The sequence below is a fragment of the Canariomyces notabilis genome, assembly GCF_033297395.1.
Source record: "Canariomyces notabilis strain CBS 508.74 unplaced genomic scaffold N656scaffold_43, whole genome shotgun sequence".
Taxonomy (NCBI): domain Eukaryota; kingdom Fungi; phylum Ascomycota; class Sordariomycetes; order Sordariales; family Chaetomiaceae; genus Canariomyces; species Canariomyces notabilis.
The window spans coordinates 1-14,197 of NW_027041865.1; the positions used below are offsets into that span (position 1 = coordinate 1).

The 14,197-nt window shown below is 55.8% G+C and overlaps 9 protein-coding genes across 9 annotated transcripts; 6 read left to right on the top strand and 3 right to left on the bottom strand.

Moving 5' to 3' along the window:
* Positions 1-499: 499 nt before the first annotated feature.
* N656DRAFT_802683 (uncharacterized protein) lies at positions 500-1,628 on the top strand (the record flags this gene model as incomplete). The annotated part of the gene is made up of 2 exons (XM_064818273.1): positions 500-1,126; positions 1,239-1,628. The coding sequence occupies 2 exons, from the start codon at positions 500-502 to the stop codon at positions 1,626-1,628; spliced, it is 1,017 nt and encodes a 338-aa protein (XP_064664957.1).
* Positions 1,629-1,948: 320 nt separating this feature from the next.
* On the top strand, positions 1,949-3,336 carry N656DRAFT_802684 (beta-lactamase/transpeptidase-like protein; the record flags this gene model as incomplete). Its single annotated transcript, XM_064818274.1, has 3 exons — positions 1,949-2,051; positions 2,105-3,114; positions 3,202-3,336. The coding sequence occupies 3 exons, from the start codon at positions 1,949-1,951 to the stop codon at positions 3,334-3,336; spliced, it is 1,248 nt and encodes a 415-aa protein (XP_064664958.1).
* A 299-nt stretch (positions 3,337-3,635) lies between these two features.
* N656DRAFT_849432 (uncharacterized protein) lies at positions 3,636-5,198 on the bottom strand. The gene is made up of 2 exons (XM_064819343.1): positions 4,725-5,198; positions 3,636-4,654 (listed from the first exon to the last, which is right to left on the bottom strand). The coding sequence occupies exons 1-2, from the start codon at positions 4,886-4,888 to the stop codon at positions 3,796-3,798; spliced, it is 1,023 nt and encodes a 340-aa protein (XP_064664959.1). The 5' UTR covers positions 4,889-5,198; the 3' UTR covers positions 3,636-3,795.
* Positions 5,199-5,527: 329 nt separating this feature from the next.
* Positions 5,528-6,888, bottom strand: N656DRAFT_785288 (NAD(P)-binding protein). The gene has a single exon (XM_064816346.1). The coding sequence runs from the start codon at positions 6,710-6,712 to the stop codon at positions 5,786-5,788; it is 927 nt and encodes a 308-aa protein (XP_064664960.1). The 5' UTR covers positions 6,713-6,888; the 3' UTR covers positions 5,528-5,785.
* A 921-nt stretch (positions 6,889-7,809) lies between these two features.
* On the top strand, positions 7,810-8,700 carry N656DRAFT_510967 (uncharacterized protein). Its single transcript, XM_064809904.1, has 4 exons — positions 7,810-8,107; positions 8,175-8,198; positions 8,272-8,379; positions 8,454-8,700. The coding sequence occupies exons 1-4, from the start codon at positions 8,009-8,011 to the stop codon at positions 8,580-8,582; spliced, it is 360 nt and encodes a 119-aa protein (XP_064664961.1). The 5' UTR covers positions 7,810-8,008; the 3' UTR covers positions 8,583-8,700.
* Positions 8,597-9,574, top strand: N656DRAFT_785294 (uncharacterized protein). Its single transcript, XM_064816347.1, has 3 exons — positions 8,597-8,698; positions 8,746-9,381; positions 9,476-9,574. Exon 2 carries the CDS (start codon positions 8,818-8,820, stop codon positions 9,112-9,114), a length of 297 nt encoding a protein of 98 aa, XP_064664962.1. The 5' UTR covers positions 8,597-8,698; positions 8,746-8,817; the 3' UTR covers positions 9,115-9,381; positions 9,476-9,574.
* A 126-nt stretch (positions 9,575-9,700) lies between these two features.
* N656DRAFT_686062 (DASH complex, subunit Spc34) lies at positions 9,701-10,407 on the bottom strand (the record flags this gene model as incomplete). Its single annotated transcript, XM_064810620.1, has 2 exons — positions 9,701-10,262; positions 10,343-10,407. Coding segments are annotated over 2 exons (627 nt in total), but the record flags the coding sequence as incomplete, so codon positions are not given.
* A 988-nt stretch (positions 10,408-11,395) lies between these two features.
* On the top strand, positions 11,396-12,462 carry N656DRAFT_511501 (uncharacterized protein). Its single transcript, XM_064809906.1, has one exon. The coding sequence runs from the start codon at positions 11,826-11,828 to the stop codon at positions 12,372-12,374; it is 549 nt and encodes a 182-aa protein (XP_064664964.1). The 5' UTR covers positions 11,396-11,825; the 3' UTR covers positions 12,375-12,462.
* An 88-nt stretch (positions 12,463-12,550) lies between these two features.
* N656DRAFT_793197 (uncharacterized protein) lies at positions 12,551-13,525 on the top strand (the record flags this gene model as incomplete). Its single annotated transcript, XM_064817148.1, has 1 exon — positions 12,551-13,525. One exon carries the CDS (start codon positions 12,551-12,553, stop codon positions 13,523-13,525), a length of 975 nt encoding a protein of 324 aa, XP_064664965.1.
* Positions 13,526-14,197: the final 672 nt, after the last annotated feature.

Here is a 14,197-nt window from a genome sequence, read left to right on the forward strand (position 1 = left end):
TGACAGGTTAAATGCCATAAAGGACGGTACGATATTAAGGATTTACATTTAAAAAGATAATGTACAGTACTCTGAAGATATTAGAGAAGTGGGAAAGCATGAAAAGCACAGCCAAAGAGTGGTGTATTGACTGTAAAGAGGATGAGAGGTTGGAGGAGGGAAAGGAGCCAAGCCCAGCGCCCGCAGTGGCCTCCAATAAATACCTTACAGATCTCTCCAGGCTTCCTCCTCCCCACTCGGGGCCACTCAACAAGCCCCACTACTAAAACGGCCCAAAGGGAATGACAACTTCAAGATGCGATCAATCCGGCTACCAATACCTTTTGAACCACTCAAATGGAGGGGAGCTTTCGTCAAGACCACTCAGCACAACGCTGAGCTTAGTGGGCCGACCAGGGGGAAGTACTGGTATGTATGTATTTATGTATGTACATACAATACAGTACAGTACCCCCTACCTTAGCAATGTTAGCATGCTCCGGTTTCTCGGGTTCGTTACATGGCCCTGAATTGTGGCTTCGGCGGGGCTGTCCTCGGTCCTCTGGAATCGCACGGGCAGGGTCAGGGGCTTGCTGCCTTCACCGCACAACGACTCGTCAACTGTCAAGGAAACCAACTCTTCCGTCGCGCAGCTGCGGACGGCGATCTGAGATTCCGCGTCGGTCGTGATGGATGCCCCAAAAAACTTAATGGCCTCGGAACATGGCGACGATACAAACTGGGCCAGGCACAATTCACCAGCTGGCTAAAACAGACAGCAGATAGACTCGTGTCTCGCAAGCAAGAAGAGCCAAACGGAGGAGAAGAAGGTGGTGCTGCAGCGGCCCAGCAGTCGCGTCGACAGAAAAAGAAGGCAAAGGCAGCAGCAGCAGCAGGCATACCAATCCCTATCAACTTGGACCCGAGAAACGAGAAATTTGTCCACTGGAGCCAGCTCGAGATCCTCGCACAGCGTGTTGCCGACAACGCGGACCAGGAAGACGTCCCTGACTCGGCTCTCAACATCCTCCGCGATGTCGTGGGTACGCTTTCGATGAAGTTCGCGTTTACTCGGACGGTTCTCCAATGTACCTCCTGGAACTCGCCGCACACCGGTTACATGCCCAGTCCGGCGCGCGAGATCAGAGTCCGGAGGTGCATTCTAATATGGCCACTGCTCACAGGAGCGGGTCTGGCCATGAATTAAATAGCGAATCCGACCGCTCGGCAGACACCAAGCAGGTGAATTCCGTCGCTAGGCGGGACAGGAAACCGACAAAGACGTCCGGCGTAAGGCCACGCTGTCCCAGCTTTCTCCCGTCGAGATGCTGCAGCTCCTCGATGACGCGGTCACATCCCAGCTGGAAGGATTGCTGACGCTTGACTACTTTGAGCTCTATGATGTCGCCGTTGCTTGGCTGGAATCGTTGAGCACCGCGCTTGGGCCTGAACTACAGCAACGCCTTGGGCCGAAGGACGGTGACTCCCCTGCGTATCTAGGGAACCTGCCCGTTCAACTCGCAGAGGCTGTGTCTCGGCCCTCGGAATCAGGAACAAAAATGGTGGAGCAGGCGGAGGTTCTGGACACCTTGGTCGGATCCTGCCGGCAGTTCCTCGAAGAAAAGCAGGGACAATCCACGCTTGGCTGAGTTGATGCCTAAACCTTCGGATTTAAGCATGACTTTTCATCGCCCGCCATACTGTGGATGCTCGGTTTACCAGATCTAGTCAGATTTACAAAGGACAGCTCAGCGTATGTACTGCAATCCGGACCGGACTACCCGATGTTACATGTAGATCCTCTCGAATCCAATCCCGCCAAGAGCCGTGCGGTGAGGCCGTAAGCCACGCTATTTGAACTGCTCCCTCCCGCCACCTGGATCCTCGTAGACACCAGACGCTTACCATATTTCTTCCCTTTTTGCATTGTATTTCCCACCCCTAGAGACGCCCCATTACGAAGACCAGCATGGCGGACAAGCTCAACCGCATACTCAAGGAGCGCGTTGCTCACGACGCTGCTACCAAAGACAAGCTGCTCGGTGCGGCCTACGTAGTGATAAACAAAGATGGTATGCACTCTAGCACTGTGCGCACCAAACATACTGCTAACTTCCCAACCAAGGTCTCATCTACCAAGGCAGCGCGGGCCGGATTCGGCAGCCGGTCGAGTCGCCGGCCTTTGCAACCGACTCGGTCACCTGGATGGCCTCCATGACCAAGCTCGTGACGGCCACGTGCGTGATGCAGCTCGTTGATCGCGGCCTGATCAAGCTCGACGACGACGTGCGGCCGCTCATGCCGCGGCTGGCCAAAATGCAGATCCTCGAGGGCTTCACTTCAGAGGGAGAAGACGGCAAGCCCATTCTAAGGGACAACCCGCACCCCATCACACTCCGCCACCTTCTCACGCACACGACGGGCTTGCCCTACGACATCATTATCCCGGACATCATGCGCTGGTCGCAGCACGTCGGGCGCACCGTTAACAACCTCTCATGGACCCTCGACGGCTTCGACACGCCGCTTCTGTTCCCCCCCGGGGAGGGCTGGTGCTACGGCACCTCGATCGACTGGGCCGGGCAGGTCCTCGAGTCTCTCACGGGCCTCACGCTGCACGAGTACGCGCGGCGCAACGTCCTCGACCCGCTCGGCATGGCCCGCACCGGCTTCCTGCTCGACGAGCTGCTGCAGCCCAACTCCACGGAGAAACTTGAAGGTTATGTGCCTGGCTCCTTGCGCAACCCCGAAACGGGCGAGCTGGCCGACACAAACCCCCCCGGCCCTTCCCCGCCGCCCGTAGCCAGCGGAGGCGCGGGCCTGTACGGCTGCGCAGCAGACTACGCCAAGCTGCTGCAGGCGCTGCTCAAGATACTTGCGGGCAGCAGCGAGGAAGTTGAAGGAGGAGGGCTGGTGAGCAAGGCCGCCATGGACGAGATGGTCCGCCCGCAGCTCAAGACGGACAAGCAACGCGCCGATCTCAAGCAGAGCATCAGCATGCTCCTGCTGACGCCTGAGCTGCCGGCCGACACGCCGATGGATTTTGGCCTGATTGGAGCTATGAATACGCAGGATGTGCCCGGGCAGAGGCGCAAGGGGAGTTTGACGTGGAGCGGGATTTGTAATTCCCGTTGGGTGAGTCTCCTGCCATTATTTTGATACCAACATGGTCATATTTGGGTTAGGATGATTGCTGACTATGATCTTTTGCGTGCGTGTTAGTGGATGGATCCTCAGACGGGTATCGCAGGAGCCATGTTTGTCAATGTGTCCCCGTTTGGAGACAAGGCGGCGTATGAGCTGTTCCGCGAGCTGGAGCAAGCGGTGTACGCGGAGCTGGTTCCCAGGAAGGAGTGATGAGTGGACTCAGCTGGAGAGCAGCATGACATCTTGTCTGACTAGTGCTGACCGCTAGTTGATTCGAGATGTTCTGCTCTTAGTAGCGCTTATGCTTCAGCTGGCTTGAATCGTGTAGCGAGTTATGAATGGATGCCCGCTGATAGAGCGCGGTCTTTCAGCCAGAGTGAGTACACAGCTAAATTTCAGATTGGGAACACAACTGCGGGCCTCCATCAACGGCTCAGGGGTAGGGTGCCTCGCTTCGGCCGTAGCTTGCTGACGTTTAGCCTGGCCTGTATTCTTTGAGACAGTGTACTCATTCGATGAAAGTGATTGGTAGCAATGTCTGGGCTGGACCTCGTCTATGAAACAAAATGGAAAGGGGGTAAAGACGACTGACTGATGGCCAAGGTACCTTATCCAGTATCATGCCGGACATCCAGTCTGGGGCATCTCCTAGATATGTCCCTTCCACCCTCAAAAAACAACATACTTCTCACTTGTCCGTGATATGGACGACAGCCTTCTCTCAGCCCTAATCTCTGCAATCTCCTTATAATCGAACGTCTTCCAAGGCCGACTGTACCGGTTATAGACCCCCCATCCCTGTTCACTCGTCTTGGTCTCTGTCCCGCGCAGAATCAATCTGTACTCGACAATCGTCAGGCCCCGCTCCCTTCTCTTCCTCCTCATCTCCCTTCTCCTTGCCTTCACGTTCCGCCACGCCGTCTTCACGCGCTGCCAGATGCCCGCAAACGGCAGGCAATGAGAGGACCTACCTTGATCCTCGCCGCCAGCGGTCCGGAGTCCCTGTCCATCCATCGCCGCCTTCATGCCCATGCCCTCGCTGCCGGCATCGGTCATGTCACCGCCCGGCACGGCAGACATGACCACAACCCGCCACTCCCACCGCCTAAAGGGGCTGCTGCTGCTCTGGGCGCGGTCGCTTAGCAGGTCGTAGATCTCGTCCTGGACCTTCCAGTCCAGAGCGCGCAGCCTCTGTGTCAGACCCGCTGTGTACTGCAGGGCCAGTCCGTTGCTGTTATCGTTGTTGGTTTGGCTGACTGCTCCCTTCTGCTGGAAGTTGGCAGACTGCAGGTGATATGCTGCCGCTGCCGCCTGGTGCTCCGCGACTGTTGCCGCCAGCTCTCCCTGGCTAAAGTGCGGATTGGCCACCACCGAGAGCACATACCCTTCCTCGACGTCGGTGCGGCTCCACCAGGTTATACCCAGGGCGCGGTACTGTGAGATAGTGCGGGTGACGGGCTGGTGGTAGGTGATGGTCCAGGATTCAAAGGTGGTGTCATGGTGACTGTGGGGCCCTGGGGGGAATTGTCTGGTTGAGAAAGTCAGTTAGTCCGCTTGAGAAGGTGAATAGGTAGATAAACAAGGTGAATGCAGCTTACAATGCCTTGGTCTGATGGTCAGAACTGTCCCCGCCAACCACGGTGTTGATTTCCCCTGATAGGTCTATGTCAATAGAAAGGAGGGGGGCCTTTTCGTCGAAATCGAAAAGGTCAGCATCGGGAATAGAGGGGAGGTTCAGGGACCTGCAGTCTGATCCAGCCATGTTGTCAAGCTGCAGAGTTACAAGTGGGATGTCGTCGAGAATAATACGACTAGTACTGCTCGTTATCGCGCCGGTGCTGCTTCTAGGGAGCCACGGCTGCTCTGGATGTTAGGCGGGAAGAGCTGCATACCGCGACATCTTCTACTAACAGCCTTGCTCGCTGCGAATGTTGCCTACCTTTGTACCTGTATGCCACGGCCCGCAATCGCTGGTAGCAGTTGTGTTGGTGCCAGGGTGTTGGTAATCCGATACATGGGACGACCGGCGGCGTAGTCTACAAGTGTAAGCTAAAATTGGGTAGAAACTCGGAGGCCGTGACGTTTGGTTTCAGAACCCCTTCGCATGCAACGGAACACTTTTAACTTTCTATGTATGCACTGGCACAGGGCTGTGCCACAACCGGGTGCTGATTGAGTTGCGAGGCACAGCACCCGCGGCAGCTCAAACTCTATTAGAGCCCTCTCATGCTGGAACCGCTGCTCGGCGTTCAACGGGCATCAAGTGGCAAGAGGTCTTGCGACATTGACTGGTACTGGTTACGTTAGGTTATTGTTGGCCTTGATAGCCCCTGAAAGCTGGTCAACGCTGGTACGGGGGGTTGGTACTCGGCGTCTTTCAAGTGACTTAGTAAATCCGGCATTGTGCTGTACACCATAAACAACTTCTTTGCCGGTTTAACAGTGTCAGATCCCGAAGAGGTCCAGGATGGTTTTCATATTATCATGTCATGATCCGACATGCGCCCTCTTCGACCATATACACCGAATAAATACATAGACCGAATAATACATAGACCGGGAGTTGGTTACTATTGACTCAAAGTGGTCAAGCAAGAACACTAATGGCTGTAAAACGCATCGAAGAAACCAAAAACATACCCATCTAACGTATTTCGACTCACGCCTTCGTCCACTTGCTCTCCTCTCTGAGCCACGTCTCGAAGTCCTGCATGGGGACTTCCTTCCTCGTGGCTTCGATATCAACGCCGTAGCCCTCCCTCTCGAACCATGCGAACATGGCCCCAACGTCCTTCATCGCCCACATCATCAATCTGGCCATTACTGTGAAAGATTGAGGCAGACTCTGGCCGGTAACCTTGGTGAACTTCTGCTTGGCCTCGTCCAGGGTGAGTGCATCGCCCGCCAGTCCGATGGCTCTGCCGGACCATCTGACGGGGTCCGCGAAAGCCTTGGCGGCGAAGATGCCGATGTCCCTGACGCTCACTAGCTGAAGCTTGGTCTCGGGCCTCAAGGACGCCGCCCACATGGCTGCCATCATGGAGCACATCATGCCGGGGTTGAGATTGTCGAGGAAGGCCGTGGGCCGCAGGATGGTCCACGTGAACTTGCCTTGTTCCTTCTGGGCCTTGTCACGTAGGTGAAGCTCAACGTTGTGCTTCGCGATAAAGTGGCCAACGTCGGTGGGGTTGTGCCAGCTCTTCTCGTCGCCGCCTCGGTCGACCGAGGTAAACACGATGTGCTTGACGCCATGCTCGACGGCGGCATCGATCAGCGGAATGGCTTGCTGCTCCTCCGAGACTTTAGTGCCCGGTACCGTGACGACGAACAGGCCATCAATGGAACCCTTGGGCCTGGAGTCAAAAATGGGGGCTGGGTTGCTGCTGTCACCCTCGACCAGTTCGATAACACGCTTGTGAGATTCAGCAAGTGCCTTTGCTTTTTCGGATTGCGCACTGCGCGTCAGGGCAAGGATATGGGGAGATGCTGCGCTCTTGGGAAGCTCGAGGAGCGCCCTGACGACAGCACCACCTTGTTGGCCTGTTGCGCCGACGACGAGAATGTTCTGAAGAGCCATGAATCCCATATATACCCGTAGGGAGTTGAAGATGTGAGGTCCGAATCGAGAACTTACCTGGGCAGCAGAGGACCGAGGAAGTGACTGGATTTATTAACGTTTCATACCGACCGAGCGATAACGTATGCGCTGATAGAGTCTCCGCCAGATCATCCTTGACCTCTGTCACTGGAAGGCGACAGATTACTGGCCTACCTAACGTACATATGCGCGTCCTGCCTAAGGATATGGCGTCATATGCATGTTGTTATGGAGCCATTGATATGCACCGATCGAAGCTGGGCGAAGAGACGATTTCTGGCTTGATAAGCCTACACCTCATCATGTAAGCAAGCCCGAGGCAAGCACGGAGGACTTGCAGTTGAATGTTCGCATGCGATTCCCGGGCGGTGAAAGCCTGGCAGTATTGATGGTGGGTCACGGGGTGGATCTACATCTTATACCTCCGTACGGTGGCATGAAACACCATACGTAGTACGAAAAGACACTCTTCTAAAGGGCTAGGAGTTCGAGCTTAAGAGGCTGAAGTGTGCAACCTTATAGTAGCTACAGATGAGTTTGTCTACAGGTAATTACCTTACCTTCCTTCTCAAACAAATCTCAGGCTTAACTCAGGAACTTTCCATCCCTCCACAACAAAGTACCTACCTGCTGTAATCCAACTGAACTATAAGGCAGGTTACAGTGCCAGTGTTTTCTAGCTGCTGATACTTACACCATCTCGCACGGATTGACCACCTAAGTAAACGGACCAAAGACTCGACTCTTTCCATAGATGCCTTCACGCGTCTCACTTGCACCGAGGCATCTTGTTCTGTTCTGCACGGAACTGGTGGTAGCCGTGATGAACGGCGCTTCCAGCCTCATTCGAGTCCACTGACTGGCCGCCACGCAATTCCCCGCCATGTCTCAGTCTTTGACTCTCTGTTGGCTAGAATCTTTTGATTTGGGGCCTCGGGACTCCGAGAGTCTAACGTTTGTATTGTACAATACCGACCACAGGGTCCGGGAAGCGTCAGTCGCTCTTCCAATGGCGCATTCTTTCGCTTTAAACGCCCGTGTGGACAATACACCTACACGGGAGAAAGCTAAAGGGGCATATAGGTTCAAACACCCACTATGGGATGGCCGACGTGCACCGAATCAGAGACAGCAGGGTTGAGCTGTTGAAGCTCCAGCAGAAGCATCTAGCGCTCAAACGACGTCGGTCGTTCCTTCGCGAGTTTGCCGATAAGCTGGGTTTTGTACTTCGAGCTGCGGGTAGCGAGCAGCTCCACGGAAGGAGACCCCACGACGTTCTCGCCAATGCTCCGGAGAAGGGTCGACCGCGAACTGGCGAATCTTGAGTCGCTCTTGCACGAGCTGGAAGTGACACCCATGAGGATAGAGGCTCAGCGGGCTTCAGTAAGCACCCTATGCCGTGTGCCATTCGTCACCTCAGCCGGCATCGATAACTGATAGCGGGCCGTAGGTGGATAGCTATATGAACCTTGTCGTAAGAAACGAGGAACGCCCTGAATGCAGTGGAAGGATCCTTTTCCCCTAACAGAAGTCTCCTTGCACAATAGATCGCGACCAACTCTCAAATCACGGCCACCGCATCCCTTGTGGAGGGCAGGATCATGCGAACGATAGCGGTGGTTACCTTCGTCTTTCTGTCAGGCACATTCGTAACAGTATGCCAGTTCACCCGCCACCACCCTGGCTTTTATTTGTCGATCTGCCTTCCACTAACCGTTCCCCTTCCCAGGCTATCTTTAGCATGTCAATATTCAACTGGAGCTCGGATGGGGCTGCGGATGAACCAATAGTGTCCCGGTATATCTGGGTCTACGTGTTGATAACGGTCTTACTGACATCTTGCGTGATACTCGGTTAGGCGTTGTGGATGCGCAAAGAAAGAGATCCGCCGGGGAATGTGGAATTAGGGCTCTATCGCCGGCCGTTACTCAGACCCATCGCCTCGCGACAAGATGCCTAGAAACAGATTGGTGCCTGGGTTGTGTCAATCGTCGTCTCTATCGCGATATCTCCTATCTTACCGCATAACAGATGCCAGAATCATAGGCTGGTTAGGAGCTGTGCCATTGTTGGGGTGACAAAAATGGCAATCCATGTCAGGTACTCAGCTGGTAGTCGGGTCTCTGAAGCAGCCATCTCGTGAACATGGCTTGTTTCTGTATCAAGGTCGTCGTCGACGCCATTTGCCCTTGGCCAAGCGCAATCCCTTCCCTTCCTGCTCTCCAATCCAAGAGCCCCACATTCAGCCCAACCAAATACTTGCACAGTGTTATTTTGGTCACATCCCTCTGCACCGGGCCATCGAAACATGGAAAAGGGTGTTCCCTGGCGGAGCCAACGAGACTACCACCGTCACCTGGTATCCCTTCTCGACCCTTCCTTACCCCTAAGAAGCCAAAACTGGAGAATCAGAACTTTGAATAGCCGACACCGCCCTGAAACGAGCTCAAGGAGCTGTTCGCTTCCGAGGGTATGGGGCTCTCCTCGTTGAGGAGCAAGGTCGGCCACACGCGGAACTGCCCACAGGCTTGTTCAGTTTGCCGAGACCAAGTTCGACGAGATTGACCATCCCGAAGACCGCCTCATGAAAGCCAAATTCAAGGCTCACTTCAAACGATCGGCACCAACTGTTAGAAGTCCAAGAGGTGCCAAAATTCCTGGAGGCGTTTGCACTTGCCAAGAGGCCCCGAAAAGTTTTAGTATACGTTCATCAAAGGGGATGAGCGGCTAGATCGGACAGATAGAACTAACCTTGGCGCTTGTTTTCCATGCACGTTGCTCCCCATTCGGAGCTACGGTACTCAACTCCAGTGCAAACAACCACCGGCTCTCCAATGATTAAATATCAAGAAGACCGCCCAAGTCACTCTCAATAGCGCGCAGCCTCGCCTGCAGCTCCCTCTTCCTCTTGTCCAGCTCCCTGACCTCCTCCTCTTCCCTCCTCAGATCCTCTTCCGTCAGCACCAGTCCCCCCCCATCCCCTTCTCCGTCCTCAGCTTCCTGCTCATCTTCCTCCTCAAAGTGCCTCTCCGCATTCATTCTCTCCAACTGCTCCTGCTGCTCTGCCACTCTCGCCTCGTAGTACGCTAGGGTATTGCTCTGCTGCGCATATTTCTGCCTCTGCGCGGCGATGCGCTGGGGCGCGCCGGGCAGCGGGTACACGGCGCACAGCTTCTCGGCGCCGTGTAGCAGCACCTCAATGTCGACGTCGCCTCCACCACCACCACCCCGGCGGACGATTTGCGCGTGCAGGTCCCCGCCCAGCACGGCAGCCACGGCCGTGTTACGGCGGGCGGCGGTTCCGCTGCGCAGGGTAGAGTTGGGCGGCGGGCCCGTTGTTACTTCGCCCGCGGACACGTTGAAGACTGTCTGTCGCCGCGAGGACGGTTTGGGTGGGTCTGGGTTCTGGCTCGTGGCGGGCGGGGGAGGCGGCGGGACGGAGAAGAGGGCGCGTTCGTGCGCTTCGGTGTCCCGGATCAGCGAGGTGATGTCCGGTCTGGAAAGCAGGGCGTTGGTGAAGATTTTGGGCGGTGGGAAGCTGGTTTGTGTCGATTTTCATTGTTAGCCAGGGCCATGGGCCATAATTGGGCATGCCCGTGGGGGTGGTTGCTCACTTACGGGAGACTATCAATGCCCTGGCATGATATGGAGATTTGCTCCAGATGTGCTTGGAGAAGTGACATGATGTGGGATTTGGGGATAGGTTACGGTACTAGGCGCGGCGTCTTCCTGTCGCGTCGTGTCTGTCTGCCGCGGTGCACAAGTCGAGGTATCCCCGACAGAGCTCTTGGTGCTGTGTAAGGTAAGGTAAGGTACATACGGAGTACATAGGTATAAGTACCTTAAAGTGGGCTGTTGCTTGGCAAGCCTGGCTTCGTGTGCCGCGCCCCACATAGCCCCTCGTACGCACGTGGGGCTCACCGATCTTCTGAGCTTCTTACCACCAAACTCTCAACTCAGGAGATTTTTCGAGCACTGAGGACGGACACAAGCTGTCGGATCCAGACATTGCAACTTTTGCAACACATTGAGCGACAAAATGCTACCTACTTTTCGCCGCCGATCTACACTACCGCTTAGATCTCACGCACACCCCTGCTCGGAGCGAAGCGCTCCCCTGTCCAAAAAGCCGGAGCGAGTGAGGCCCAACTCCTTCGGGCATCCGACTCTCCACTTCACTTGCCGGCTGAAGCTCGAACTACAACGGTCCGAAAGCAACCTCCAAGCAGGCACAACAGGCATGCGGTAAATAGTCTAGGTAATCGAATGAGCTGCGCGTCGCTATCTTGGTTTTCTTCTGCTCAGTTGCGAAATGTCACGAACGCCACAACACCTCCAGTGGTCGAGTGCGCGTTCGCGGAAATGCGACATAACCGACCGAAAACTCTAACCGTCCAAGCATTGTGCGTTTCCCGGCACCCTCTCCACACTCCGCAGGACGGCGCGGCGCATGCCATCCCTCGCCTCTCGCCGTCGGCATTGATTCGCCTTCCGTCATTGGGCACAGATACTTCCAAGTTCCGGGGTCCAATCGCTGGCAGAAAAGACTCAAAATAGGTCTGGCACCCATTTTTTTTCCGGTGGGACTCCAGCCCCTGATTCGTTTGAGCCCACTTTGCAAAGCGATCACCAGCCTTGCGGACGGGAAGATGTTGGAGCGGAGTTTTGCTCCGTTGCGCAGTCCTGACTCAATTGACAACTCAACCATCACAACGGTAACAGCAAGAAGCCGCACCCTGGGTTCATAACTACTTCCCAGCTTTTCACGCCGACCGCCGGTTTGGATCCGTGATATGTCTCCTCTGAGTCGTACTCGAGGCCTGTAGCCCCTCCACAGGGAATCCGCTGGCAATATGCATATGGGACACTACCAGGAATTTCTGGAGCATTGCTGCCCAAGCTGCCGCTACTCCTCCGAGAGCGCCGGATCAACATGGGCTGGCGGGACTCGGGAGATGTTCGCTTGCATACTAGCTGGTAGGCATTGGTTCCTGGCGGCTCTTCTTTTTCTTACCCCTTTCCCGTCTACCCGCTGGGTTCCATAGCGGCTTGAAAACCCTGCAGGAGACGTGCTCGTGGGCAGTACTGGCAAAAGTATAAGATGGATCTTCGGTCCGGCACCCAGTGGACGCAGTATTTTAGAGTCCGTAGTTCTGGAAATTGTCCCAGTCCCGGAGCTCGGCCGGCAGAAAGCAGTCTCTTTCAAAAGGCCAGAAATCTAGACAAACCCGGCGCCGCCAGAAGACGTAATTCTGAACTTGCGCTTGTCGTCCTCCTTTATCCCGACGTCTCATTACAGGGCACACCCTCTTTCTCCAAGGGCTCCCCCGAGCTGCGGCCACCCACCAGTCAACTTGGTTGCCCGCGATTTCTTGCTGCACGCCTCTCTGCGCGCAGGCAAATAATTTCCTTGCCCAAGAACGACCAGCGCAACGGCGCACATCATCCACCTGTAGCTGCCCCGTCATCCCCGCGCAATCCTTCCAACCGCTCGAGTCTGCTCAGATTTCCCCCCGGGCAATATCGGGAATCAGCCTGGGCTGCACGCAACCCGGCATCTAGACTTTTACACGATATTATCATGACAACCAACCGAAGCCCTATATCTTCTCCTCGCTGGAGGTTCATTCTTTGGGTGCTTACGCCTTGAAACTGCCGTGGTCAATTTCAGACCTGGCACTTGATTCTTTTTTTCTGTCTTCTCCCCCGACTTTTACCCCACACCACACACCACACAACGAGGGGCACAGGGAGAGAGACCCTAGAGAGCGAGGCCCGCCGAATTCGTCCACGGGCTGCAGCCACCACCACGAAAATTGCCGGACCATGTGGCCGACAAGGACGAATTTGAACACGATCCAAAACGTGGGGCCTTCCTCCCCTCCCGAAACCCCCAGGACCACATCCCCCGTCTTTGGCCGCAAGAGCAGCCCCCCTCCGGGGGTATTACCGCCACAAATCCCTCCACATTCGATGGCGCCCCCGCCCCTGTCGACCGGCTGGACGGCATTCAATGGGCCGAATTTCAGCAACACCCGAGCAATCCGGCCCGAGCAGCTGTCTCCACGCACAACCAGTTCGTCCTCCACTTCATCGTCGTCAGATCCCGAGCACTCGGACGACTCGGATGCGGCACCAGCAGGGCCATCGCCGTCCGGAAGCACTCCTGGCCGGCGGTCCGAACCGGCCCCACCACCAGCTGTGCCGCAACCGAGACCGGGCCGCACCGTGACCGTGACGCAAGCCGAGTCGGATCTCACCATTGAGGAACTGAGCGATTTCGGCGACAGCGACAGCGAGCGGCTCGACGTGGTGCGGCCGAGCGCCATCGAATACGCCGAATCAGAGCGCAGCCGCTCCCGGTCCCGTAACCGGCGCGGGATTGACCCGCGAATTATGCGCAACCTCGGCAACCTCAACTGCACGAGCGACAACGACGACTCGGACGAGACAGACGTGGACGAGCAGGAGTACAGGGAGTTTCTAAAAAGGTGGCGCGCCGAAAAGCGGCGCAAGCGCATGAGCTCCGGCAGCATCGGCAAACGCACCATCAGCGAGAGCATCGGCAGCGACACGGACCGCGAGGACCTCAAGGCGGTGCTCGGCGTCGACGAGGTGGGCTCGAGCGCACGCCGTTTGCGGAGAAGGGTTGGCGACCGCCGCAGCCTCCAGTTCCAGGACCCCCCGCCGCCCAGGATCGAGGAGCTTGATGAACCGGCCTCGAGCGACGATGAGATTCTTAACCTCGCTCGCGAGCTGCCGTATTATGAATACGTTAGCATGGAGGTGGATTCTCCCTGATAGTGAGCTGCCTCTCACCCGGCTTTTAAGTAGGAGTGCCCGGGGACGATGGGCACAAATAGACGCGGACCCGGTTAACGATGGCTCCCTGATGCTGAGTCCTTATTTCTGCCTCACACCTTGATGAAGAAACGGCAAACGATGACGACGATACGATGACGATGATGACGACGACGATGTGATGGCGGATTGGCATGTTTGAACGCGACTCTTCTTCTTCCGTTTGTTCATGTACGCTGGGCTGCGGATGTCATCTCTCTACGGGCACATTTTTAGCACATTTTAGCGATGCATTCACATGATGGCGACTCTGGCGGTGGATATGAAATAGACCCGGCTCTCAACCATCTTCCCTGGACACTTTCTTACCATTCTGACTCTTACTATTTCCCCGCATTGTGTTTTCGGAGACAGACTGCACGGCAAAGAGGGAACTCGGGTTGTTTGACTAAGTCATATGTGGCTCGATTGAGTTGGGGTTGTTGTACCGCTTATCGCTGATGATACCTGATAGATATGGGATTGCGCATTCCGGAGGCAGCCCCTAGCAATGGGCATTCTTCCGCCCCATTATGGGCCGAGTTTTCACATTTTGGACTGATGCAAGCGAGTGCTTTTACCTAGCACATGGAGACTCGGGGAACAGTCTATATTCGTTGGATTTGCTCGTGC

Bases quoted from the DNA above. Each gene is read 5' to 3' on its own strand.
- N656DRAFT_849432 (XM_064819343.1), bottom strand. From the start codon at position 4,888: ATGGCTGGATCAGACTGCAGGTCCCTGAACCTCCCCTCTATTCCCGAT. The intron at 4,655-4,724 runs GTAAGCTGCATT...TTTCTCAACCAG, and splicing joins GACCATCAGACCAAGGCATT to ACAATTCCCCCCAGGGCCCC.
- N656DRAFT_785288 (XM_064816346.1), bottom strand. From the start codon at position 6,712: ATGGGATTCATGGCTCTTCAGAACATTCTCGTCGTCGGCGCAACAGGC.
- N656DRAFT_510967 (XM_064809904.1), top strand. From the start codon at position 8,009: ATGCTCCGGAGAAGGGTCGACCGCGAACTGGCGAATCTTGAGTCGCTC. The intron at 8,199-8,271 runs GTAAGAAACGAG...CTTGCACAATAG, and splicing joins ATAGCTATATGAACCTTGTC to ATCGCGACCAACTCTCAAAT. The intron at 8,380-8,453 runs GTATGCCAGTTC...TCCCCTTCCCAG, and splicing joins TGTCAGGCACATTCGTAACA to GCTATCTTTAGCATGTCAAT.
- N656DRAFT_785294 (XM_064816347.1), top strand. From the start codon at position 8,818: ATGTCAGGTACTCAGCTGGTAGTCGGGTCTCTGAAGCAGCCATCTCGT.
- N656DRAFT_511501 (XM_064809906.1), top strand. From the start codon at position 11,826: ATGGATCTTCGGTCCGGCACCCAGTGGACGCAGTATTTTAGAGTCCGT.